The sequence below is a fragment of the Watersipora subatra genome, chromosome 8 (assembly GCF_963576615.1).
Source record: "Watersipora subatra chromosome 8, tzWatSuba1.1, whole genome shotgun sequence".
NCBI classification, from domain to species: domain Eukaryota; kingdom Metazoa; phylum Bryozoa; class Gymnolaemata; order Cheilostomatida; family Watersiporidae; genus Watersipora; species Watersipora subatra.
The window spans coordinates 61977227-62004674 of NC_088715.1; the positions used below are offsets into that span (position 1 = coordinate 61977227).

Genomic DNA, 27448 nt, shown 5'->3' on the forward strand with positions numbered 1-27448 from the left:
GGCAGAGTCTACAACACACCTCGAGTACCAAATCACCGTGTAATGGACCGTCCCATGTTCCGATCTGACTTCATCAAAACTAAAGAATTCCTCAGGGCAGAAAATATAATGAAACAGGAGAATCTTAACGCCATATGGTTTTCACAGGTTAGTATTAAACATATCCTTGCATAGTTATTAATTTGTATGAAGCCCCCTGTTAGGCCTACTTTGGTTTTTTTATATAGAAAAATGAATTGTTTTCAAATAGCTAGTTAATTTTATAGTGGCGACTTCTTACAGACATTTGTATTTTATTTCTCATTTTTTTGTATTTATGTTACAGTTATTTCAATATAATACAAATATGTTATAATTTTTAGGACCAACAGGTGCGGGAAAGACTTCTATGGCCACGGAACTTTGCACTAGCATCTGGCGTCATGATGTGAATCCGAGTGAAGTTACGACAATATTCAGAGAACTGAGTTGTACAAGTCTAGAGTCCTTCTACGGCCATTTAACTCTGTTCTACCAAGACTTGGAAATCACGCAAAATAAGCTGGAACCTAACTATGCAAAAGGATGGAATATACTAGAAACTATGTTCAATGACCTCAACACAGTCTTCCCTGACTATACAAAGATAATCATTCTTGATGACGCTGAGGAGCTCAAAGATATCCTAGACATTCTTGACCATCTTTGCAAGGTTATCAACCGAAATTCTAACATCCAAGGTCGTTGGAAGTTTCTGGTGACATCTCAGAAACGCGTACCATATAGCAAGGAGTTTGAAGGTATTGGGGGAGAAAACTTCTTTGAAGTAGATGGATTTGCAAAGGAAGACATAAGACGGCTGTTTAGGTCTACCACGCTGGACATAGTGATCATCGATGAAATTGTGGCGGTTTTAGGCAGCCGACCGCTTACTCTCAATATTTTTAAGAGCAGCTTGAGATCCAACCAGGTAGGTTTTTGATTTTGTAGCTTTGTTAGTGTATTTTAGCAAAGGAATTTGTAGTAGGCCGTTCTTATTTCAGCTGTGATGTTGTTTGATACGCTTATTTTGGCGTTCCTTTATCCAGCCTGTATTTTATAATATCTTTAGGGTAACTTCACTCACAGCCCCTATATATTATATATGTTTACTGGGACTATATCCCTCTTTCATTTTATGATTGCATAGGTGTGAAAGCACCAAGCCCAGGTGTAATGTTTGGGAGGTGCTATACCCAGCCCACCTTTTATGACTGAAGCAATTAAAGGACTTGTTTCATCTACATATTTAATAGCAAACTGTTTCAAAAGAGTCTGGCCGCCTGTTTTTAATTGGCAGATTGATACAGGCTTGAAATCTATCTGAATTCGCTGCAATGGTGATTATTAACAATTGTAGAACCAATTTCCTGTTATTGTGGTGATGTACTTTAGTTACCCTCAGTTTCAAAACACTCGGGATTATGTCTAAGACATATACTTTATAGGTTGATGATGAAGCAGAGATTGTCCGCAATCTTCTGCATGATATAAAAATTCAAGCTGAGGCACTTGTAGAAAGCGGGCGGGAGAGGCGGATGGACTCTGTCTTGATTGCGATAAAGATCAGTATTGAGCGGCTGGTCAAGGAGTTGCCTTTTCCAGATGTGTCGATAAAGCTCATCAAAACCCTCCCAATGTTCAATGAGAAAAATTTGACTATGGAGCTTCTTGTTTCATGTGCTGAGACCTACATTGACAATCCTACACAGGTGAGCCATGAGTTTCCCTTTACAGAATCTGTTCTTAAGCTAGTTGCTGAGACCAGTTGTAGCAGCATACAATGCCTCGTCATGAATGGATTGTGGTCTCTGCTTGTTATTTATTAGTTTCTCTCATGAATACTCAATCATCGAGACACTGTCCTTGACACCAACTGCATATCAGATCAAGTACACCGACATAGTTGGGACTATTATGAAAGATTCACTGGGCTTTCCTAGCTTCTCTAAACTACTCTCTTAGCATTCTTTCTGTTTTTCAAGAATCTTGGTACCCTCATAAATAGAGGTCCTCTAGTTCGTTCTGACAGCGGCAGAACTTTTTCAGGATTCCAACTTTTTAGGAAAATTTGTCTAAATATATCAGTAAGCATATTTTTATATTAGCTAACAGCTCTGATTGAGCGCACTATTGTCGACATTGGCTTCTCTTAGCCTGATATTCTCAAGTCTGCCGAGACATACCTAAGTGAGTGATAAATCATAGCCCAGATAAACTTCCCTGAGCAGATGTTTATATACCCGTAGACAACCATATGCAGGTGTTGGTTTGGATGTGCATAGCTTTATACAAGATAGCTTAGCGATGCTGCTTGTTGCAGGCCAAGGAGATTATTAAAAACCTGATGAACAGATTAATGGAGCGAGGCCACTGCACTAAGCAACTAGAGGGCAAGGTTCCACTCTTCAGTCTCCACCGTCTTGTGAAGCAAGCTTTCCAGCTCTTTTCCAAGGACGATCGTCTGGACTTAGTAAAGTTAGCTTGGCATATTTTTCATTCTCATTTTTATGCCATTTCGAGTTACAACTACAGTATGATACTTTATGCTTGTTTTGTGTATTCAAAAGCTTGCTAGCTTCACAGCTCTTGGTTTGAGAAACCATTTGGTTGGAGTCATGTTTGATTGACGTAACCACAATTGGCTATTTTGAAATCAATCTACCTCTGCTGTTAGTCATGTTTGGGCAAACCTTACAGAGTTGCCCATGAAATATCGATTGAAAGCTGAAATAAACTCCATTTATGTCCATTGTATTTTATTTAAATGGTTTTAATGGAATCTATGTGTTCTTTCGTAGGCACGCCCTTCTTGCGATTACACGAGTCATGCCACATGATGGCCGCAGGCATCAGACACACGTTGTGCGCTTTTATGGTGACCATGGCAGCACTCTTGATTCTGTTATAAGATCGATGAAGCTAAGAACCGATGCTAAGGATACACCCCTTATTTTAGTGAGAGATAATATGTCCCGTAGGCTGCCGATCATGTGACTATCCCATTCATGCTTTTATAACCAAAGAGCTGACATTGCTTTCAGTTTATGTATAGCATCACTCAGTAGATTCACATTTTTCACTCTATAGTTGACTTGTATCACCTGCTTGTTGTATACGTTTGAATGAGTTATTTTGTAATGAGATAGCAAGGGAGAACAACTTCATGATTAGCTCGCTTCCTTTCTTGGCTTTTTATATATTACAAGTTGCTAATTTAATTTTTATTGATGACAAACGATTCGTTATCTTCGATTTGTTATCGAAATTAAGCAATCACACATATAGTATACTGTAGTATGTGATGGTGTATGTGTATAGTGGCGTTTTGTAGTTGCTTCACTGCAGCATGCTGATAGGAATGGGTTATTGTCAGCTAGCCCAGCGAACTGATGAATACGCTCAAGGTGTGGACAGGTTTAAAGAAGCGCGGAACAAGTATTGTGAGCTGGTGAAGAACGACAGCTATGAGACTCTAATTGCATTAGAGTAGGTATCTTTTACAGTCTGTTGTTTACATCTAAGTTTGAATTGAACTCCTTAGTCATTTTCTAGCTTACTATTCTCATATGAGGTGTCTAATTTATTAAAAATTATGTTCCCATGTGCAAATTAATCAGTGTTTTAGATTATGTATGCTAGATTTAAGTTGTAATTGTGTTTCGTTTGGCGGCTTTCTTTTCGCAAAGCGATTGGCAAAGGTTTACAATCCCTTTGAAATTAAATTATAATGAACAAAGTGATTTCACTGCATTTGATTGCGTGAGTGTGATACATTTTTGGCAAGGCCATGTAGTTGGACAGTTTGCTGTTTAATGATGCTGCCTGTTAAAGGCTGATTATTGGAAAGTTGCTGAGCTGATTCAGAGAGCAAGAACATTGCACTGAAATATCACATTTTTGTCACTCAGTTTCATGCTATGAAAGGAATCATCAGCCAGTGAATAGAGGAACACTTGAACCAGAAATTAAGAGAGTATAGGTCATTATATCATTTAACCCCATTGACATTTATTATATAAAATGTGCTCTCATGCTGCCATTTAGATACTAGCTCAGCTATGGAGTTCAGTATATTACTTTTTAGAAGTGGATATTAAGAGATTTTCAGAGAAGCATAAGCCACAGTTTGTATAGGTTTGAATAATGTTTGAAGGTATATGTGTTACTTCTTACAGTATACTGATGGTTGAATCTGGTCCTAAATGAATTTTCTCGAGTTGATTGTTTTCTGTATTTGTGATAGATCTGTGATTGGATTTGATTAGCTAGAGTCTAGGAGCACTTGCTCTAGTGCTGTCATGAGTAGTTACTCTATTGGCCATTAGGTCACCTTTGTTCAGCATCATATGTCTGGTGGAAGCCACCAATTTCAAATACTTGTCGGTGCTAGGCATCATAGAGAGATTCAGTGTGCCAGTCAGGTTCCTCATCTTCAGAGTTCGGCTTCATTGTCACTGCAATCGATTGGAGGTCGGCTGGCAAATGACCTAATATGCTAGGTCATCTATTATATTATTTATATTTAATATACTAATAGAATGCACAGCTTTACCCAGATAATAAAAAGCCTTTGCACATGAAAAAAAATTTCATCTAACATACACAGTACATCCTTGGGTTATGATTTCCATGTTATACGACTTTTTTGCCTTACAAAGTCAAACACGATGGTTTTTTGTCCTCGCTACACAAATCTTATTTAGCAATAAAAAATTCACCAAAATTAATGCTTATTACATGCATCGAAATAATAAATATGCCGAAATGCTGTTCACCGAAAACATTTTCACAATGTCTGAAAGAGACACGATGACAGATTTTTCTCAGTTCAGCATTCCTTGAGCAAAAAAGGTGTAAACAGTACATACGCAAGAGCAAATATTCATTTTTAGTGTTATAATCATATTTGCAATAAACTTTAATTCATCATACATACATGTATATACTGTAAAACCTCTAATTGAGCACCATGGCGCTCTATTTTTGCAACCCTTCTTTTTAGTGCCAGTCAACTGGAGGTGGCGTTCAAGTAGAGGCGGCCGTTGTATTTCTCAAATGGTTTGTCAGAATTTTTGCGAAGTGGATGTCACCTATTTTTCCCCCTCTTTTTCAGGTGAACCGATATAAAACCTTTTTGGGTGCATTAATCTGCTAATTTACCGCTAACTTATTAAAGATCTCTAAATAAAATATGCATTGGGAAGCCGAGAAATATCTCTACCAGTTGTTATCTATTGCTGGCAATTAATCTGCGATAAACCCCTTTGAGTTCAAGGCTTCCCACTGTTGGTTTGAACAACTTAAGAAGAGGACTGGGATTCACTTAGTCATCAGGCATGGAAAGGCGGCCAGTTCTGACAAGAAGCAGACAATTAAGAGGAATTAATTTCTAATGAAGGGTACACCCCTCAGTAAGTTTTTAACTATGATGAAACTGGCTTCTTTTGCTGAAAAACCTGCCTTGTTGTACATATATTACAGCCGAAATTTTTTTTCTGGTTATAAGCCAATGAAAGACAGACTTACCCTTGCATTTTGCGCAATTGTCAATGACGACTTGAAAATCAAGCCACTCTTATTGTACCACTCAGAAAATCCTCAGGCCTGCAAGGCACACAGTATCCTGAAGGAAAAGACTTGCAGTATTTTGAAGTCTTATGGCAAGGCCTGGGTCGCAAGGACCATGTTTATTGAGTGGGTAAATGTCTGTTTTGGTCCTGCTGTCAAAAAGTGTTTAGATGAGAATGATCTCTCTCTCTCTCTCTCTCTCTCTCTCTCTCTCTCTCTCTCTCTGAAATGTCTCCTGGTACTAGACCAGTGGTTCCCAACTACCTTGGAGCCATGGACCCCCTGAGCTCTTTATCTAAAAGTCATAGACCCCGTTATAAACATTATAATATATGGTGTTTATAACAATGCATTTGAAATTGACGTACATTATAAATTAGAATAATATAAGAGTCAATAGATTTGACATGTTTCTATTTATTTACTTACATAAAGCAATGCTATACTGAATTGCTTTGACTGGTAATTTTCAGTTTGTTAGTGAGATAGATTATACTTCTTGTTTTTCACCAAATTCTCAATCTTTGAGGAAATGGTTGACAAAGCGCATCGCATGTCGTCTTCAAGTCCCAGTCAGTTTCGTTGTTTCGATTTGAAAAGAACCATGGAGGAGAAAGCAGACTTGCACAAGTATGTAGACACAAATGGGAGCAAAGTTCAAAGGGCATGTTTGGCTGTCTGTGGAGATGGATGAATCATGGAAGGCCAAAATTCTTCAATGGTTTTATCTTCATAAACATCTTTAGTTATTTTACCGATCTGCTGGTTTCATTTTGTTGTCAAATAAATATAGTTGCCAAATATTGTCACAATTATGATCAGTCAGCTGCCATTAACAAGCATTCATCATATTAATAGTCACCATTGTGAAATGACCCGAATTTGGTTTTACATTTAGATTTTGAGTATGAAAACTAAACTGCACAGCTTTGCTGCTGTCCCATCTTATTGGTCAGGTCAAACAATGTGACAACGACAAAAAACTGCCATTTTACATTTTAGGTGGAAAAATATTAATCAAAAACTAGGGAAAAAAGGCCGTTGTTTGGGTGATTTCGGGTAAATTATATTTAAATTTAAGCATACACTAAGACCCCTACCAATCTGAAAATTGGTAAAATTAAGCAAGTTGAAATGTTTCATTTTCCATGGATCTTAGTATATCACTGAAAATTGAAAAGGGAAAGAGAGAATTACGTGTTCGCTGGTTACGGGTTGTGTTGTTTTGTACTACTAACCGGAAATCAGGTACTATCCAGCGATTGACGCACATAGGTGATAAAATTCTAAACCCAAAAACCTAGCAAGACAACGCGACCACCCCGCGAGAATTGCATTAGCCCGGAAACTCAGGCTGGCACAATCCCAACAGACTTTGATCATTAAACCCCGCTCATATGATAGCCGTCGTCTATCCTTTTAGGGTTTTATATCATTGATCCAACCACTATGACAGAAATAGCTGTAAATATCTAGCTAGAAAAACCAAACTGGCACCAGCCTGTGGACCCCCTCAAAACCTCCTGTGGACCCCTAGGGGTACATGGACCACCAGTTGGGAACCACTGTACTAGACAATGCTCCTTCTCACCCTCCCGGCATTGATGATAATATACATTCGGACATTTCTCTTATTAAGGTTTTTTACTTGCCACTGAATACCACCCCTCTCCTCCGGTCAATGGACCAGCAAATGATTGCGCTTTTCAAAAAACTTAACGTCTGTTAGTATTAAGTAATGAAATAGTGTGAAGCAAAATTTTTGCCTAATTTTGTTAATAATAATTCCACTGTTTGGAATTTACGTTATAGGAGCGTCTACTGTATATATAATATGCAAGAAAAGCCGTACTGTGCACACACATGGCCTTTAAATGCAAACTGGTACTACTTACCGTAAAACCTCTAATTGAATGCCGTGGCGCTCTATTTTTCAACTTTCTATAGTGGTGATTAATTTTAGGGGGCGTTCAAATAGAGGTTGGCGGTCTATTTTTCAAATGGTTCGTCAGAGTTTTTGCAAGATAAATTTAGCCCTATTGCGGGTGAAGCGAATGTTGCCTATATTTTGCTCTCTTTTTCCGGTGGAGCAATATTAAACCTTTTTGGATACAATATATCTGCTAACTTACCTCCAACTTGTCAAAGATCTCTTAATAAATGTGCATCGAGAAACTGAGAACTATCTCTACCAGTTGATATCTATGTCTTGCAATTGACCTGCGATGATATTATAGTATGTGTCCTGTTTTGCAATTTGCTGGCGTTTTAAATTTTAATTTCGTTTTAAATTTGAAGACATATTTTTATTTTATATCTAGATTTAACAATGTTGAATAAAATCTCATTGCGCTCTTTGGTGTTTGCTACAGTTTGCAGCCAAAACTAACTTTTTATGTGTAATGGATGTCGAGTTATGAGCATCGATTCATTGGAAGCCATGTTAAGATAGCCGCAAGTATGCTATGTAATTATATGCTATAAATCTTTATATTTGTAAGTTATACAATAATAATCTATCAAATGATGCAAATATTTATTTATGAACAATTAACATAACGAATCATACTTACATTACATGCGGACACAAAAATTAATGTTTTTAAAACATAAATATTTCTTTCGTTTGCTTGGATAGCAGCGTTCTGATTGTTGATTTTGATGGAACGAACATATTCTAGTTGGCCAATACTTTCCATAATATCTTCTAGTCTCAACTCTTCTTTTGCACTGTTGAATTAGTCAATATTAATGTCCAAGATAAACTTTCACGCGCTGCCTTTAGCACTAATGCAACACGTAAAAGTTTTGCTCACAAGAAACGTAACCTATGGTCCAAAGATTGTGAACCAGTTTTCATACACATGTCCTTCGAAGTATCACGACCACGTTAAACAAGGAACCACTATTAGTCTGAGACAGTAAATATTTTTATAGCGTTGCTTTGAAAGTACATCTACCATCGTAAATTAATGCCCTTTTTATATGTAGGATACTTTGAAGTAGAAAGACCGTGTTAAACAGAAAGCTACTACTAGCCTGATACCGTTATTGGTTATTGTTACACTGTTGCTTTAAAAGTTATCACACAGAAAATAACAAAGAGCTTCGGAATCGGACAGTGAGTGAATTAATTGTTATTGATATAAACGATTCACTATTAATACGATTTTTTGGACACTTTTCTTCTGATCAGTTGATATTATGGGCTCGTGAAGATCAAATAATGTCAAAGTGGCAGTCAAATGGAGGTGGCGTTCAATTAGAGAGTGGCGGTCTATTTTTCAACCCTTCTCTCATGGTCGATTGAAGATGGCGTTCAAATAGAGGTGGCGTTCAATTAGAGATTTTACGGTATATGTAGCATATATGATATATCTGTCAATTAATGTCTACGAATTTATTTAAATTTAGATGTACATATATCTATATATATATGTTAATGATGTCAGAAAAATCTGATAACTCTAAATGCTGTAATATTTTTGTTGGTTTATTGGCCAAGTAATATTACACACCGATGTCACCTCGCTATAAGATGAGATATTTTCTGTGTTACAGCCAAGAAGCTGGTGATGGACTTCAGCAAGAAAAGAACTTTGTCAGGGGACCATATGAGGCTTCCCAGAACTTACCTTTCACAACCAGCGAGACATATAAGAAATACATTACTGATTTGCCTCTCTACCGTCGCCTGACCAAGAAGGATTTGGCCAATATGGAAGTTGATTCACAAAGTTTTGAGCTCATCAATGACCATCTTACTAGACAGTGAGTAGATGCCTGATATGATCGTGTTGTGCTATCTTACTCGAGAGTAAGTCGTTACCTAATATGATCATGTGGTGCTCTCTTACTCGAGAATGAGTCGATACCTGATATGATCGTGTTGTGCTATGGTACTCGAGAGTGAGTCAGTTCCTGATATGATCGTGTTGTGCTATCTTACTCTAGAGTGAGTCAATTCCTGATATGATTGTGTTGTGCTATCTTACTCGAGAGTGAGTCGATATGTGGTATGATCATGTTGTGCTATCTTACTCGAGAGTGAGTCGACATTTGATATGATCGTATTGTGCTATCTTACCTGAGCGTGAGTCGTTACCTGATATGATCGTGTTGTGCTATCTTACTCAAGAGTGAGTCGATACCTAATATGATAGTGTTGTGCTATCATACTCGAGAGTGAGTCGATGCGTGATATGATTGTGCTGTGCTATCTTACACGAGAGTGAGTCAAGCCCGATATGATCGTGTTGTGCTATCTTACTCAAGAGTGAGTCGATGCCTGATATGATCGTGTTGTGCTATCTTACTCGAGAGTGAGTCGATATGTGACATGATCGTGTTGTGCTATCTTACTCGAGAGTGAGTCGACATTTGATATGATCGTATTGTGCTATCTTACCTGAGCGTGAGTCGTTACCTGATATGATCGTGTTGTGCTATCTTACTCAAGAGTGAGTCGATACCTAATATGATCGTGTTGTGCTATCTTACTCGAGAGTGAGTCGTTACCTGATATGATCGTGTTGTGCTATCTTACTCGAGAGTGAGTCGACATTTGATATGATCGTATTGTGCTATCTTACCTGAGCGTGAGTCGTTACCTGATATGATCGTGTTGTGCTATCTTACTCAAGAGTGAGTCGATACCTAATATGATCGTGTTGTGCTATCTTACTCGAGAGTGAGTCGTTACCTGATATGATCGTGTTGTGCTATCTTATGAGCTGGAAGACGGTGTGTTGGACACTGCATGTGATACTGTGTGCACATAGATGTAGCTTGGTATAAAGACAGTATACTGTACTCATTCGGTACATGCTTCCTTATTGTGACACTTGTAGTCAGCTGGAGACATTGCAAACGGAAGGGAAGGCTCTTCCCGTGGACGTCATGGCCAAGGTCTACGTGGCTGAGCTGCTTGCTGAGATATATTCTGTTTGCTCAATGCTTCCGAGAAGGAAGGCAGATAGTAAGTTTTCACATCAGGGTCTCACCAATGCCTCTTTCTTGGCTAAAGAACACATCCTTTATTCATTTTGTAGCGCCATAGTCATTGTACAGCTTTAATGGGTCACGTTATCCTGATGAACAAAAGAGGCGTGTGTATTTCTGTGGCAGGCTTAACCTTGTTGCTTAACCCGTTTCACCAATATCTTTCTTGGTTATAATTTTCAATAGTTAGATAAGCTTAGTATAACTTTGTTTTGAAAGTGGACTCCAAATATGCAGATAATAGCATTGTACTTTTGCGAGGTGAACTTTTTATAACTTACTCTAACATTTCAATTCATTTCATCATATCATGCATTTATGAAAATGCTAAGAACTAATGTTCAACAAGTTTAAAGGTTACTTGAATTTACATATTTTACTTTATTCTTGCATGAGAATATGTCACGCTGCAACCTTAAATATTTCTTTGGTTTAATGAACCAAAATTCTGTTGAAGTGGACAGTGAGTAAATACCTACTTCAAGCTACATAAATTCTTTGCTCTTACCTACCGTAGATGCAAATTCTGTAAAATCATCTAATCATTAAAACTTAAATAACACACTGGGAAACTAATGGAAAAAATAGTATTTTGCTATTTCAAGTACTTCATGAAAGGTTGACTTGCAACAAAGTTCACATTACAGTTATTTGGTATGAAAAGATTCACCGTGTCTTACTCTGTTGTATTGTAGGTGCCAAATATGTGGAAATGTGATTACAAGCTCTTAAAAGCACAAAAACGAACAGAAAATTGCAGCCACAAGAGACCGCCGTAGTTTAGATTCCCTTTCCAAAACCGCTCAAATGGGATGTAGTTGTGAGAGATGGTTTTCGTTTACACTTTCTTGCAACCTTATTCGTCGAAATATTTTCACAAATATACTTCATGCATTCAATAAAACTATGTCTATTGTTGTTACACGTCTGTTTTATTGTCATCGTAATGCTGTCTCTTTTAGCAGTGATATCTTATAACCTACCGTAAAAATTCGTTTAATTCTTTAGCCTTAGCTTGAAGGAGTACATATCATTGTCTGATAATCATGACGAGCCTGTTGGTCACTTGTGATAATCGAAAAGTGCTGCAGAAATTATTTGCGAAGTATTGGGTCACATGATCAGATTACGACCTGCCAATTAGACCAAACCGAAACAAAACTGGAAAGTAGCGAGCATCTATATTTGATACGAGGTCTTCGGTAAAACCCGAAGTGTTTGTCATAAATTAGTACTATGATAAGTTTTATATTGAGCTTTGTAATGGCCTTTCAATTTACGTGAGAACATGCGTGACAAGACGGTAACCAAATTTTGTGGTTACGTCATCGAAATAAAGAGATTCCAATCTACGGCTGGCTGCTTTTCGTTTATGAACTTTTAAGAGCTTGTAATCACTTCCACACATTTGGCACCTACAACAAAACAGAGTAAGACATGGTGAATCTTTTGATACCATTTAACTGTAATGTGAATTTTGTTGCAAGTCAACCTACAAAAACGACTTACAGTTTCAACACAAAAGTGCAAAAATGAAACTATAATTTATTCAAAACCATTTTTACTTGTTTAAATAAATAAAATTGCGTTATTGTAGCCATTATGAATAGATTTGATTTGGATGTTCAAATATTCTGCATTATTCTGTTTGTAATATTTTAACAATCGCATTTCCAACAAACTCAATCAAATTATATCAAAGTGGGATATGAATAAACCTGTAATTATATTGGTAATAAAATAGTACTTATCATCACATATGTGTGTCTAAGGTGAAGAGACTTCTACTAAAGCCTATGGCAGGAAAACACTGCTGTAATAATGTGCTATCAGTAATGTGTGTTAGTTGTATGGATAGTCAGCTACATAAACACAACTACAGTATTTTACAGGGTTGGCATTTTTCTCGTTAAAAAAAACTGTTTTTTCAGGGCAGTTGGAAAAACTGGTAAAAACCGGGAAAAACTGGTAAAAACCGGGAAAAACTGGTAAAAACCGGGAAAAACTGGCAAAAACCGGGAAAAACTGGTAAAAACCGGGAAAAACTGGCAAAAACCGGGAACAGCTGGTAAAAACTGGGAGCGACTGAGAAATAATATAAGGCCAGAATTTTTTATCCAAATATTTTGCTAAACAATGAAATTTAATAAAAATGGAAAATGGGACTAAACAATTAGTTGTGTGATTCCATATTTATATCAATCAATAGCAATGGAAATAAAATAGTGTTTAAAAGTGGGAAAAATTAGAATAAATCAACACCCAAGAAACGAGCCAACGTTAAATAACGATGAGCCTTTTACAGTCCAATAATAAAACTGTTTTGACGTGTATTGCTTAGCACTTTTTCCTTAGTGCAGACCAAACTTCGAGGCTTGGTGGAGTGGAGAAAGCATCCAAACTGGTAGCTTGATACCAAAACCTAAAAACAATTCCTTGAGGGCAGGATTTGGCTGAATACGAAGATAACTTCTCTAAGACAATCAATTCTCAATATTCTAATCCGTTTGTTCAGTTCACCGGTCTCCACTACTTGGCATTACCTTCATGTGTTTTCGTTTTTCAATTATTTTCTAATTGTTGTATTATGCTTACTGTCATGTTTCACACATATCAATTTTGCTTTTCTTTCAATATTACTATTTAATATATGTAAATAAACAAATATTATCTTGTGATCTGGTATTTTCATTCAATATTTAGTAAATAAACCAATTATAAAAGTTATGCGCTTTCTTAGCCTGTGTACTGTTAAAAAGTTATAAAGAAGCTCTATGACAGCTAATGGTATAAGTGTATTATTATTCTTTGCTAAAGCATTAGCCAACTTGTCAAAAAAGAGGTTTTTTAGTTTTTATCGTTTTTCCCACTTTTAGACAAAAATGAGTTTTCCCGGGATGGTAAAAACCGGTATAAACCGGCGGTAATAACCGACATGGGAAATGCTATGCCAACCCGGTATTTTGTTTGTTGCTTAACTGCTCTACTACAGCTCAAGCTGTCTATCGATAGTAAGTTGTTTCACAAGAAAAAAGAAGTTGTCTCCTCTTTAGTCATTTTTAAATGTGTAGGCTTTGCCGCTGCCACAATTTCAAGACATGATTTGTAAAAGGCTATTTGCCAGTTGAAGAATATTTCATGTTGCGATGCTCTTGGGTAGGCTTAAAGTTTACTTGACTAAATTGGTAGATGTGTTTCCCTTAATGGTTCATTTAGTGTTGCTATTAGTCAGCAGTAAGTAGCATTGCCGTTGTTATATACCACTTTATGTTACAGGTCAAGTTGATGTCGAGGAGTATTTGGTGCAGGCAGAAACAGCCATAGAGATCTACTCAATGATATTCGACCAGACTGAGGTCTACCTCCTGCCCTCCCTCATCACCGAACGTCAAATGCTCATTATGAGGCTCAAAGCTGTAAATAATGAGCATGATGTAAATGATATTCGATGCAGATTGGAAAGTAAGAATATATGTATCTATAAATCTCAGTGTTTGTCTTTTTGTTTTCATCCCTGTGTCCAGTTATAGCGATTAAAATCTAATGATGAAAAATCCGCTTTGAAGAGAATTTCAACTCCCGACATTCAAATCGCAATTCTCGTAAGAAGTGCACCTAACAACTAGACTAAGCCATTCTTAATATTTCTGCTGCTCCTACATACAACAGGTATATCAGGTATATCCTTATCGCAATTGAACACACTAAATATGCCAGGTAAGGCTAAGGTAAGGCTAAAATGTTAAGGCTAAGGCTAAAAAATTAAACGAATTTTTACGGTAAGTTATAAGATATCACTGCTAAAAGTGACAGCAATACAATGACGATAAAACAGACACGTAAGAACAATAAACATGGTTTTATTGAATGCGTAAAGTATATTTGTGATAATATTTCAACGAATAAGGTTGCATGAAAGTGTAAACGGAAACCATCTCCAACAACTACGTCACATTTGAGCCATTTTGGAAAGAGAATCCAAACTACGGCGGTCTCGTGTGGCTGCGATTAACTGTTGGTTTTTGAGCTTTTAAAAGCTTGTAATCACATTTCCACATTTTTGGCACCTAAAACACAACAGAGTAAGACATGGTGAATCTTTTGATACCAAATAACTGTAATGTGACCTTCAAAGGTCTGTAGTCAACCTTTAAAGGCGATTCTCTCGTTACTACATGGCTGGTAAGGAAGTTATCATCAGAAATCTCCTCGTGGCTTACTATTGCCAAGTATTGCCGGTTAGCCAAAAATTTGTGCTCGTAAAGGCGGTCTTTTCCTTTTATAAAACAAATATATTCTCCTCGTTAGCAGCTGCAGTCACTTCTACCTCAATTTCAAGACCTCCCTGAATGATTGGTGATCTTCTAAGAATGACATCTACCACCCTTGCAGTCATTGTGCCTCCATGTATGATGAAAATATCTCTCACACAAGCAAATAACGAAGCGGTAGGGATGGAAAAATAAATATTGCGTTTTACCGAAGAACCAAAGTAAAATTCAACCAATTTAGTAAATGGTTTTGAAAAAACTCATTACTTACCACAAGATCTTAGTTCATCAAAGGCCTCCAAATCGATTACTACTCGTGAAAACCTCTGGAAGCAACAAAAAATTTATAGCTTAGCATGATCGACTCGTAGTTGTAAGCTAAATAGAAACCGAAACAAGCGGTGTGCGCATGCTCTATGCTAGCCGCAATAAAGTTAACTTTTCATAGAGAGTGACAGCGTTCAGCCGCGAATAAATTAATCCGCGAATATGCCTGAAAAAGGTAATTTGCGCGAAACTCAACTCCGCTAATAAATTCATCCTGTAGGGTATATACATGTACATATATGAGCAGGAATAGTTAGCAGAAACTAAAATTGTGAATGCCCGGCATTGCCTGCGCATTCACAATTTTGGTTTCTCGTTAGCCGAGAACACATTTGGTTCAAGCAGATATAGATCTACTTTCACCAAATGATAACTGCAGAAAGCATTTTGAAGTTATCTTACGTATATAAAATACTTCGCATTTACATTATATACTCTACATCACATGTACATTACATACTTCACATTTACATTATATACTCTACATCACATGTACATTACATACTTCACATTTACATTATATACTCTACATCACATGTACATTACATACTTCACATTTACATTATATACTCTACATCACATGTACATTACACGCTTCACATTTACATTATATACTCTACATCACATGTACATTACATACTTCACATTTACATTATATACTCTACATCACATGTACATTACATACTTCACATTTACATTATATACTCTACATCACATGTACATTACATGCTTCACATTTACATTATATACTCTACATCACATATACATTACATGCTTCACATTTACATTATATACTCTACATCACATGTACATTACATACTTCACATTTACATTATATACTCTACATCACATATACATTATATACTTCACATTTACATTATACACTCTACATCACATATACATTATATACTTCACATTTACATTATATACTCTACATCACATGTACATTACATGCTTCACATTTACATTATATACTCTACATCACATGTACATTACATACTTCACATTTACATTATATACTCTACATCACATATACATTATATACTTCACATTTACATTATACACTCTACATCACATATACATTATATACTTCACATTTACATTATATACTCTACATCACATGTACATTACATGCTTCACATTTCCATTATATACTCTACATCACATGTACATTACATACTTCACATTTACATTATATATTCTACATCACATGTACATTACATACTTCACATTTACATTATATACTCTACACTACATATACATTATATACTTCACATTTACATTATATACTCTACATCACATATACATTACATACTTGACATTTACATTATATAGTCTACATCACATGTACATTACATACTTCACATTTACATTATATACTCTACATCACATGTACATTACATGCTTCACATTTACATTATATACTCTACATCACATATACATTACATACTTCACATTTACATTATATACTCTACATCACATATACATTACATACTTGACATTTACATTATATAGTCTACATCACATGTACATTACATACTTCACATTTACATTATATACTCTACATCACATGTACATTACATGCTTCACATTTAAATTATATACTCTACATCACATATACATTACATACTTCACATTTACATTATATACTCTACATCACATGTACATTACATACTTCACATTTACATTATATACTCTACATCACATGTACATTACATGCTTCACATTTACATTATATATTCTACATCACATGTACATTACATACTTCACATTTACATTATATACTCTACACCACATATACATTATATACTTCACATATACATTATATACTCTACATCACATATACATTACATACTTGACATTTACATTATATAGTCTACATCACATGTATATTACATACTTCACATTTACATTATATACTCTACATCACATGTACATTACATGCTTCACATTTACATTATATACTCTACATCACATATACATTACATACTTCACATTTACATTATATACTCTACATCACATATATATTACATACTTCACATTTACATTATATACTCTACATCACATATACATTATACACTTCACATATACATTATATACTCTACATCACATATACATTACATACTTGACATTTACATTATATAGTCTACATCACATGTATATTACATACTTCACATTTACATTATATACTCTACATCACATGTACATTACATACTTCACATTTACATTATATACTCTACATCACATATACATTACATACTTCACATTTACATTATATACTCTACATCACATGTATATTACATGCTTCACATTTACATTATATACTCTACATCACATATACATTATATACTTCACATATACATTATATACTCTACATCACATATACATTACATACTTGACATTTACATTATATAGTCTACATCACATGTACATTACATACTTCACATTTACATTATATACTCTACACCACATATACATTATATACTTCACATTTACATTATATACTCTACATCACATATACATTACATACTTCACATTTACATTATATATTCTACATCACATGTACATTACATACTTCACATTTACATTATATACTCTACACCACATATACATTATATACTTCACATTTACATTATATACTCTACATCACATGTACATTACATACTTCACATTTACATTATATACTCTACATCACATATACATTACATGCTTCACATTTACATTATATATTCTACATCAGATATACATTACATACTTCACATTTACATTATATACTCTACATCACATATACATTACATACTTGACATTTACATTATATACTCTACACCACATATACATTATATACTTCACATTTACATTATATACTCTACATCACATATACATTACATCCTTGACATTTACATTATATACTCTACATCACATGTACATTACATACTTCACATTTACATTATATACTCTACATCACATATACATTACATGCTTCACATTTACATTATATATTCTACATCACATATACATTACATACTTCACATTTACATTATATACTCTACATCACATATACATTATATACTTCACATTTACATTATATACTCTACATCACATATACATTACATGCTTCACATTTACATTATATACTCTACATCACATATATATTACACACTTCACATTTACATTATATACTCTACCTTACATGTACATAACATACTTCACATTTACATTATATATTCTACATCACATATACATTATATACGTCACATTTACATTATATACTCTACAACACATGTACATTGTATACTTCACATTTACATTATATACTCTACATCACATATACATTACATACTTCACATTTACATTATATACTCTACATCACATATACATTCTCCCAACCCAGTTTCTATCAAAAGATTTTAATTGTCGACATGAAGCATTTTACATTCTCGCAATCACAAGTTATTGTCAATTACACCATTACGTCTGTCAAATTGCTAAGTAACTCTAGTTATCAAAGTTTTCAAGTGATGTATTAGCATGCTCATTGTATTATATTGTATATATTCTTTTATTTGGTAATTGTCCATATAGATTTGTCAAAAGTGGGTTACCAACCTAAAAAGCGTTCGGCTTATGAGGCGGGACTCTTTAGATCAAACATATTGAAGGACACATACCACTCTCTTCTATGCATGCAGTATGCCATCATTGGTCTAGGTAAGTGCAGATGTAAAAATACAAGTGAACTCACAGTAAGTTACATATGTATGTCACCCAAACTTTTCATCTTGCTTGCTAATGTAACTACATTAAAAGTCTTGTTTCATGTATCTATTCTCAGGTTAACCATTGTCTCATGTTCTAATCTCAGTTTAAACGTAGTCACTAAGCTGTTGATAACTTCTTATCTATGTTATTAGCATATACAGTGAAACTCGGCTAACTTGACCTTCACGGGACCGAGAGAAAGTGTTCGAGTTATCAGAACGTTCAAGTTATGAGAACACTGTCACAAGTGCATGTACTTATCAGTACATATACAAACTATATATAAATTAAAAGAATAGGTTGATTGCTGCCAGTTAAGGGGCTTCTCATGTCATGAGAAGGGGCGAAAATCTGTTGTGAGTTAACGAAGTCAAGGTCGAGTTATTTGGAGCAATTTTTCATTGTGTGGGAATGGACCAAACAAATCCGTTCGAGTTAACCATGTGTTCGAGCTATCCGAGGGCGAGTTATCCGAGTTTCACCGTATTAGTTATGACAATGGGGCTGGTAACCATTTAAGGCCTATAGCAATCATCGTGTCACACCTAAGTATGTGATACTTGAATACTTGTTTTTTGAATTGATGTCTGGGTGTATATTGGCTTATAACTGTGTAGATGTTGCTAAACATTCGATTTACGGGGTTATTCAGGACCGTTATTTATTATTTGATGATCAAAAACTCGCTAAAGATTTGGTCAAGTTTCTCATTGTTTGTTGTTCAACTTTTGGAGGGTTATTCCATTTTGATAGCTAACAGGAATCTGAACAATTTTCCAACAACACGTGGGTCTGAAATCATATATAGTCACAGACAAGAATCAGTTTCACTTTCCAACACACAGCAGTAGCATTTGAGAAAAATGAGCTTTCCTGAATGTTACAGGTTGACTTGCAACAAAATTCGCATTACAGTTATTTGATATCAAAAGATTCACCATGTCTTACTCTGTTGTGTTGTAGGTGCCAAATATGTGGAAATGTGATTACAAGCTCTTAAAAGCTCAAAAAATAACAGTTAATCGCCGCCATCACGAAACCGCCGTAGATTGGAATCAATTTATTTCTTTGACATACTAAATCCATTTGGTTATTGTTTTGGATGTTCTCATGTGAATTAAAAGGCCAATAACAGGCTCAATATAAAACTTTTCGTAGCACTAGTTTATGACCAACACTTCGGGTTTTACTAAAAAGCCCGTATCAAATATAGATGTTCGCTATTTTACAGTTTTGTTTCGGCTTGGTCTATTCGCCTAGTCATAATCTGATCATGTGACCTATACTTCCTGCCAAACAGCGCGAATAATTTCTGTAGCATTTTTCGACTAATACAGGTGACCAACAGGCTTCTCATGTTTATCAGAGAATGATATGCACTCCTTCGAGCTAAGGTTAAAAAATTAAACAAATTTTCACGGTAGGTTTTGAGATATCAGTGCTCCAAGTGACAGCATTACAATGCTGATGAAATAGACCTGTAAGAACAATAGACATGGTTTTATTGAATGCGTGAAGTATATTTGTGAAAATATTTCAACGAATGAGGTTGCATGAAAGTGTCAACAGAAGCCATCGTGTTCATCTTATGTCCCATTTGAGCCGTTTTGGAAAGAGGTTCTTATCTACGGCAGTTTTGTGATGACGGGGATTAACCGTTCATTTTTGAGCTTTTAAGAGCTTGTAATCACATTTCCATATTTTGCACTTACAACACAGCAGAGTAAGACATGGCGAATCTTTTGATACCAAATAATTTTTATGCAAATTTTGTTGCAAGTAGACCTTTAAGATTGTTGTTGCCGCAGACTACTCTTTGTTTCTATGTGAATTCTATGTTAGGAGATTGACAAGGTTCAAAGATTGTATGACGCTCTATGTTGGTCCTGCTTGGCTCTACTAGAAGACACTAATAGATTCCAGAATCTTATGCAGGTCGACTGCACGAATTCTCTAATGAGGAGACATTTTACGATAGAGGACGAGGAATGTTCAGAGAAGTACTAGACCTTGCTGAACAGCAAGTCTACAAACACAGCGCCCTTTGTTTTTCTTACAAGTTAGTAGTTGTGCCCTCCTTCACACACTTGCTAGTTGTATCTATGAGCACTCTGGCAAGAGTTGTTTCCGCCCGTATAAAATTAGATAATGACTTAGTCATTTATCATAGATTCTTGAAGCTTGGAAAACGCCTACATTGGTTTAAGAATATTATATTGTTATATAATCAATGGTATATCTATAAATATAAATCGTTCATCTGTCCAGTTATAGCGATAAAGTTTTAGCGACGAGAAATCACCTTCGTATTGGATTTAAATGCGCGAAATTCAAATCGCTAGTCTACCAACAAATGTGTGAAGCTGTAAGACTAAGTCATTCTTATAATTTCTATTGCTTACCATATATGTACTGTGTATCCTGTTCGCGCATGTCAAATGTACACTTTTTATTATTAATATTACCTTTTGCGTTTATTATTTTTTGTATTTTTAAAGTTAGTTTTTTACCATTACCTATTTTTTCAATTTGTAATTTTCAAATGTACTGTTTCAATTTCAAATTAGCCGATACACTCATATTTTCGACTTCGGTAGATGTGTAAAAGCTAAACGCTTTTTACGTGGACAAATATCATTATTTGGAGTAGGAAATGCCTCTACATTCTCTCTCCATTCGGTCGGAAGAAGTATCAGACAAAGAAAGTCTGACATCTCATTTTTACGTTTTGACCAGTATTAAAGAAGTGCCAATATCGTCCATCAAAACTTTGAATACAGTTAGCTTCTTCTACAACAGCCTTTTTTTATACACATACTTCCATTGGCTCGATGATTATTTGTCCTCTTGATTTATTTGAACTGTGCAAAAACACTTTTCTCATGATATGAAGTTTAAAAGTTAGAAGGTTAAACGTTGTATATCTATAAATCTCAAAGTCTGTCATTCCATCTTTCCAGCTATAGCTATAAAAATCTAGGAGTGAAAGATCCGTGTCCGGCTGGATTTGATCTCAGAACCTTCCATTCACCAGGCGATAAACTAACCAATTATGTTACATGAGATGCAACTGTTTCCATAGGCAATATGAGCCGTTTTCTCACAAAGTCCGCTGTTCGGTGTGTCCAGCAATAGCTGAACACACCGAATATTTAGGAATGAAATATTCGCTTCCACTTTATTTGATCTCGGAATCTTTCGCTCACCAGATAATAATCTTACTAATTAGGCTACGCAAAATGGAACAAATTCATTAGGCGATATGAGTCGTTATGTCGCTTAAAATACGCATAGCACTCTGCGTACGCAACGCCACCAAAGCTTGCTCTCACGGCTCTTATTATTAAATTTAGCAATATGGTTAGTAACATATTTAAATTAGTCATTGGCATGTGCCAGGCTAGTAGCAGGCAACTACATCAACTGTCACTGTTAATAAGCTGTCTTTTAATACACATGCAACGCTGGGCATTTGGCTGTTAAATAAAAATAAGCTTTTTGCGCAAAAACTATTTTATTACCAGAGCAACGCCGGACATTCAACTAGTTATAACTTGATGAAGCTTCATAACTAGTCATCTAGTTATGAAGCTGCTTGAATAGACCTAATAATCAGTTGTCTGTGTCTGTTCCCGCAATTTCCCATGTCTGTCACTGACTGTTCTCACAATAAACTACTCCTTCTTTGTATATATTACAAACTATTTATTACAATTTTAGTAACTTTTCTGACTTTGAAATACACAGGAACTTTGCGAAATTCCTGTCCAGTTGCAAGAAGCACCGTGAGGCGGTGATCCACATACTTACTGCCATGCTTGAGCTGCACATGTCACTCACGAATGTTAATGGCGCAGGAAATGCTGACCCAAATAACCCTCACCCAGAGTTTACACATCCCCGATTCAAAGAGCTTTACTCAAGCCTTGTGCCATACTATGACAAGTTTTACCAGGAAAGGTCAGTATCGGTGGTGAGCAGTTGTCTTCACTTACTAGAAGTTGTACTGCTACAAACTCATACCAACCGTTGCTAGCTAGTAAATATTTCAAGTCAGGTTATTTCAGTTCATCCAAAGGAGCAAGAGTTTTATATACTTGAGTAGTCATTAATGTGTCGGTGGACAATTAGTGTCTAGTTAGCTGAGCTGCCTCAATTCAAACTCAGATCAAAGTTATATGTATCTGTGTATAATCAGCTTTTACCTGAAAATGTTATAATTTTATGATATAAAAATCACAAAAAGTCCTATGCCAAATATTGCCGCAATAAACATTCCTCAAGTAAATGATTAATCCACACGCTCTGATTCTCAGTCAAAAGAAGTTAATTATCTGGATATTAGTGAATTATAGTATAAAGTATATGGGAGTATAGCGTATTGGAAGATACTTATTTGAATGTTGGTAAAGTTGTTAATTTCATAAGCAGTAAACTTTCTTGGATTTAGAAATTCCATCCAAAAATTAACTGAATAGTCATCTGGAAGGACAATAGACAACAGCACCTAAGTGCTGACAGAGACTGATTATTTGAACCAGGTTGTTCACACCAATCTTCCGGTAGTTACCTCGATGGCCCAATCATGTTCACATGATAAGATCATCCAGTTGGCGGCAATAGATTGGCGTTACATGAATGGCTATTAATGGTTAATACATCAGCAAGGAATCGACAGATTGTACGAATGTACTCATGGCTCCTGCATTTGCTTCGCTATATGCATTAGGGAGAAGGTCGTGGAGAAAAGAGGGCGGGCAAGGATAAACGATGAGAGACTGCTCAGTGTTGATACGGCTGAGTTTGAGTACCTCTTTGGCGCAGTCAGCTTCCTACAGAACACCTCAACCGTAGCCAGTTTCTCCGTGGTGGGCAGCATACAGCGGCCAGATGACAGTGACAACAGCTTTCAATGTCTTGAAATTATCTATGAGGAGGATGTTCAGGTGATAATGAGGCTTTTTATATCATGTTTATTATAATGTGAGAATGGAATTATAGACTAGAGCATGGGTAATAGATTTGGGAGCAAATACAACTCCCTCGTCTTTACATACTAGTTTATATTGTACTTGCTCATCTGTATATACTAGTACACACTGTATTCACTCATCTGTATATACTCGTACACACTGTACTCACTCATCTGTATATACTAGTACACACTGTACTCATCTGTATATACTAGTACACACTGTACTCACTCATTTGTATATACAAGTACACACTATACTCACTCATCTGTATATTCTAGTACACACTGTACTCATCTGTATATACTAGTACACACTGTACTCACTCATCTGTATATACAAGTACACACTGTACTCACTCATCTGTATATACTAGTACACACTGTACTCACTCATCTGTATATACTAGTACACGCTGTACTCACTCATCTGTATATACTAGTACACACTGTACTCACTCATCTGTATATACTAGTACACACTGTACTCATCTGTATATACTAGTACACACTGTACTCACTCATTTGTATATACAAGTACACACTATACTCACTCATCTGTATATACTAGTACACACTGTACTCACCTGTATATACTAGTACACACTGTACTCACTCATCTGTATATACAAGTACACACTGTACTCACTCATCTGTATATACTAGTACACACTGTACTCACTCATCTGTATATACAAGTACACACTATACTCACTCATCTGTATATACTAGTACACACTGTACTCATCTGTATATACTAGTACACACTGTACTCACTCATCTGTATATACTAGTACACACTGTACTCACTCATCTGTATATACTAGTACACACTGTACTCATCTGTATATACTAGTACACACTGTACTCACTCATTTGTATATACAAGTACACACTATACTCACTCATCTGTATATACTAGTACACACTGTACTCACCTGTATATACTAGTACACACTGTACTCACTCATCTGTATATACAAGTACACACTGTACTCACTCATCTGTATATACTAGTACACACTGTACTCACTCATCTGTATATACAAGTACACACTATACTCACTCATCTGTATATACTAGTACACACTGTACTCATCTGTATATACTAGTACACACTGTACTCACTCATCTGTATATACTAGTACACACTGTACTCACTCATCTGTATATACTAGTACACACTGTACTCACTCATCTGTATATACTAGTACACACTGTACTCACTCATCTGTATATACTAGTACACGCTGTACTCATTCATCTGTATATACTAGTACACACTGTACTCACTCATCTGTATATACAATTACACACTGTACTCACTCATCTGTATATACTAGTATACACTGCACTCACTCATCTGCATATACTAGTACACACTGTACTCACTCATCTGTATATACTAGTACAAACTGTACTCACTCATCTGTATATACTAGTACACACTGTACTCACTCATATGTATATACTAGTACAAACTGTACTCACTCATCTCTATGTTCTAGTACACACTGTTCTCACGGATCTGTATATACTAGTACACACTGTACTCACTCATCTGTATACACTAGTACACACTGTACTCACTCATCTGTATATACTAGTACACACTGTACTCACTCATCTGTATATACTAGTACACACTACTCACTCATTTGTATATACTAGTACACACTGTACTCACTCATCTGTATATACAAGTACACACTATACTCACTCATCTGTATATACTAGTACACACTGTACTCACTCATCTGTATACACTAGTACACACTGTACTCACTTATCTGTATACACTAGTACACACTGTACTCACTCATCTGTATACACTAGTACACACTGTACTCACTCATCTGTATATACTAGTTCACACTGTACTCTGCTGTCTGATCGTGTAGGGGACATGTCTAAAGATGTATTTTTATATGCTCTCTCTTGTAGGATCTTCCCGTGGCCTAATCAAACATTGCAACCAGTCAATAATCTAAGAAGCACCTATACCAGATTAAACACTGCCACGTTATATTTCTCAACAGATCATGTGGTTTAACTTGAAGTGGCCTGCTTATTCACCATGTTCCGTATGTCTGAAAGTTTGCTCAATCATTGCAGCAAGCATGTTTGTACTCCACACTTGTTTACATGCATTCATAGCACCTCAACTGATTTCATATTCCACACCTTTTATACTGCTGTATTCGTGGTAAACATTTGTATTAATTTATCATTAATATTTATTAACCTTGTGACTGTCTAGCACTAAAGGCAGTATATCATTGAGTGGTTTTATTTGGCTTCTTAATATCTCTAATAAGTAGCTTGCTTTCACTAGCACCAGGTACAGCTTTCAAAGTTAAACAAAAAGTGTTCATGTTACAGACCTTTCTGATATGGAATGTGTGGAGGATGCGGTAGGATGTTGGTTTTGTATTACTCTGAAGCTTAGTATTATATATAGAAGCAGTCCCACTGATCCTGGACAATATTAACAACATTCTGTCGACTGGGAAAGAACTTAAAATAGCACACTTCATTTTAAACTGAATATCACTTTAAAGCTCCAAATTGGTAGAACTCAATGAAAAAAACAAATAAAATAGAGAAAATATTTTTTTGATTTTCACAATCTTTCAAAGTTTAGCTTTAAAGGTAACTAGAGAAACCCGCTTCTCGATAGAGTCTGTTATAGAGTGTGTATATTTGTTATGAATAGAAAAACAAATGGTTTGTGTGTAAAGCTCATGTTGCTAAAAAAAGCTTGCTAGTTTTGTCTATTTTTAAATCTTATGTAGGAAGAGTTCCAATCAGTATGTCAATAAAAACATATGGTCTCACTAGCCTTCTTTCATTTCCTTTTTGGTTAGAAGTTCTCTCGATATTTCATTATCTCAATAACTAATAGGACAATTGACCATGAACTTGAGAATTCTACTGAAAACTTATTCTTCACAAAACAAGCAAATGTTCGTAATTCTACATAACCCAGAAGGGCAAAAAACAACGCAAAACTGCATTGCCGAGGTTACTCAGTCGCAGGATCCAGGGAAAAACAACTCCCCGTATTATTTTGGGCCCAAGATTCAAGGTGTTAACATAGTTGAATTTTAGATGCTGCTACATAGACTTAGAGTTTCATGCCCCATAGCATTATATCATGCTAATGAATACTATATGGTTATGCTATCATAAAATATGTTATGTAATATTGACAAGCCTCAATTATTAATTATAAACTCAAACTAACAATTATCTAACAAGCTAACAAAATCATGGCTAAAACGCTCAAAAAAAAGATATGCCCAGATTTCTCCTAAAATGACACCAATAGTGGTGCATAATGTTTATAAGTGATAAACATACGGTCTCTTCTGCATTGGGTACTCGTATATTAACACAGCATTTAAAGGAAAACAATAGGATAATTTTTAGCTAACATGTTTTAAACCATTTAAAACACCTCTGGCAATGTATTTGAGGCCATATTTGAAGTTTTATTCCAACATTCACGAACAAATATGAAATAAGA

General features: G+C 35.5%; 1 protein-coding gene across 1 annotated transcript; it reads left to right on the plus strand.

Annotated features, from left to right (window-relative positions):
- Positions 1–366: 366 nt before the first annotated feature.
- Positions 367–26756, plus strand: LOC137401616 (uncharacterized). Its single transcript, XM_068088049.1, has 13 exons — positions 367–949; positions 1467–1730; positions 2342–2496; positions 2820–2976; positions 3353–3507; positions 9151–9360; positions 10440–10567; positions 13867–14052; positions 18771–18896; positions 20883–21006; positions 22695–22907; positions 23677–23893; positions 25864–26756. Exons 1-13 carry the CDS (start codon positions 389–391, stop codon positions 25879–25881), a joined length of 2514 nt encoding a protein of 837 aa, XP_067944150.1. The 5' UTR covers positions 367–388; the 3' UTR covers positions 25882–26756.
- The last annotated feature ends 692 nt before the right edge of the window (positions 26757–27448 follow it).

Bases quoted from the DNA above. Each gene is read 5' to 3' on its own strand.
- LOC137401616 (XM_068088049.1), top strand. From the start codon at position 389: ATGGCCACGGAACTTTGCACTAGCATCTGGCGTCATGATGTGAATCCG. The intron at 18,897-20,882 runs GTAAGTGCAGAT...AATCTTATGCAG, and splicing joins GTATGCCATCATTGGTCTAG to GTCGACTGCACGAATTCTCT. The intron at 21,007-22,694 runs GTTAGTAGTTGT...TGAAATACACAG, and splicing joins GCCCTTTGTTTTTCTTACAA to GAACTTTGCGAAATTCCTGT.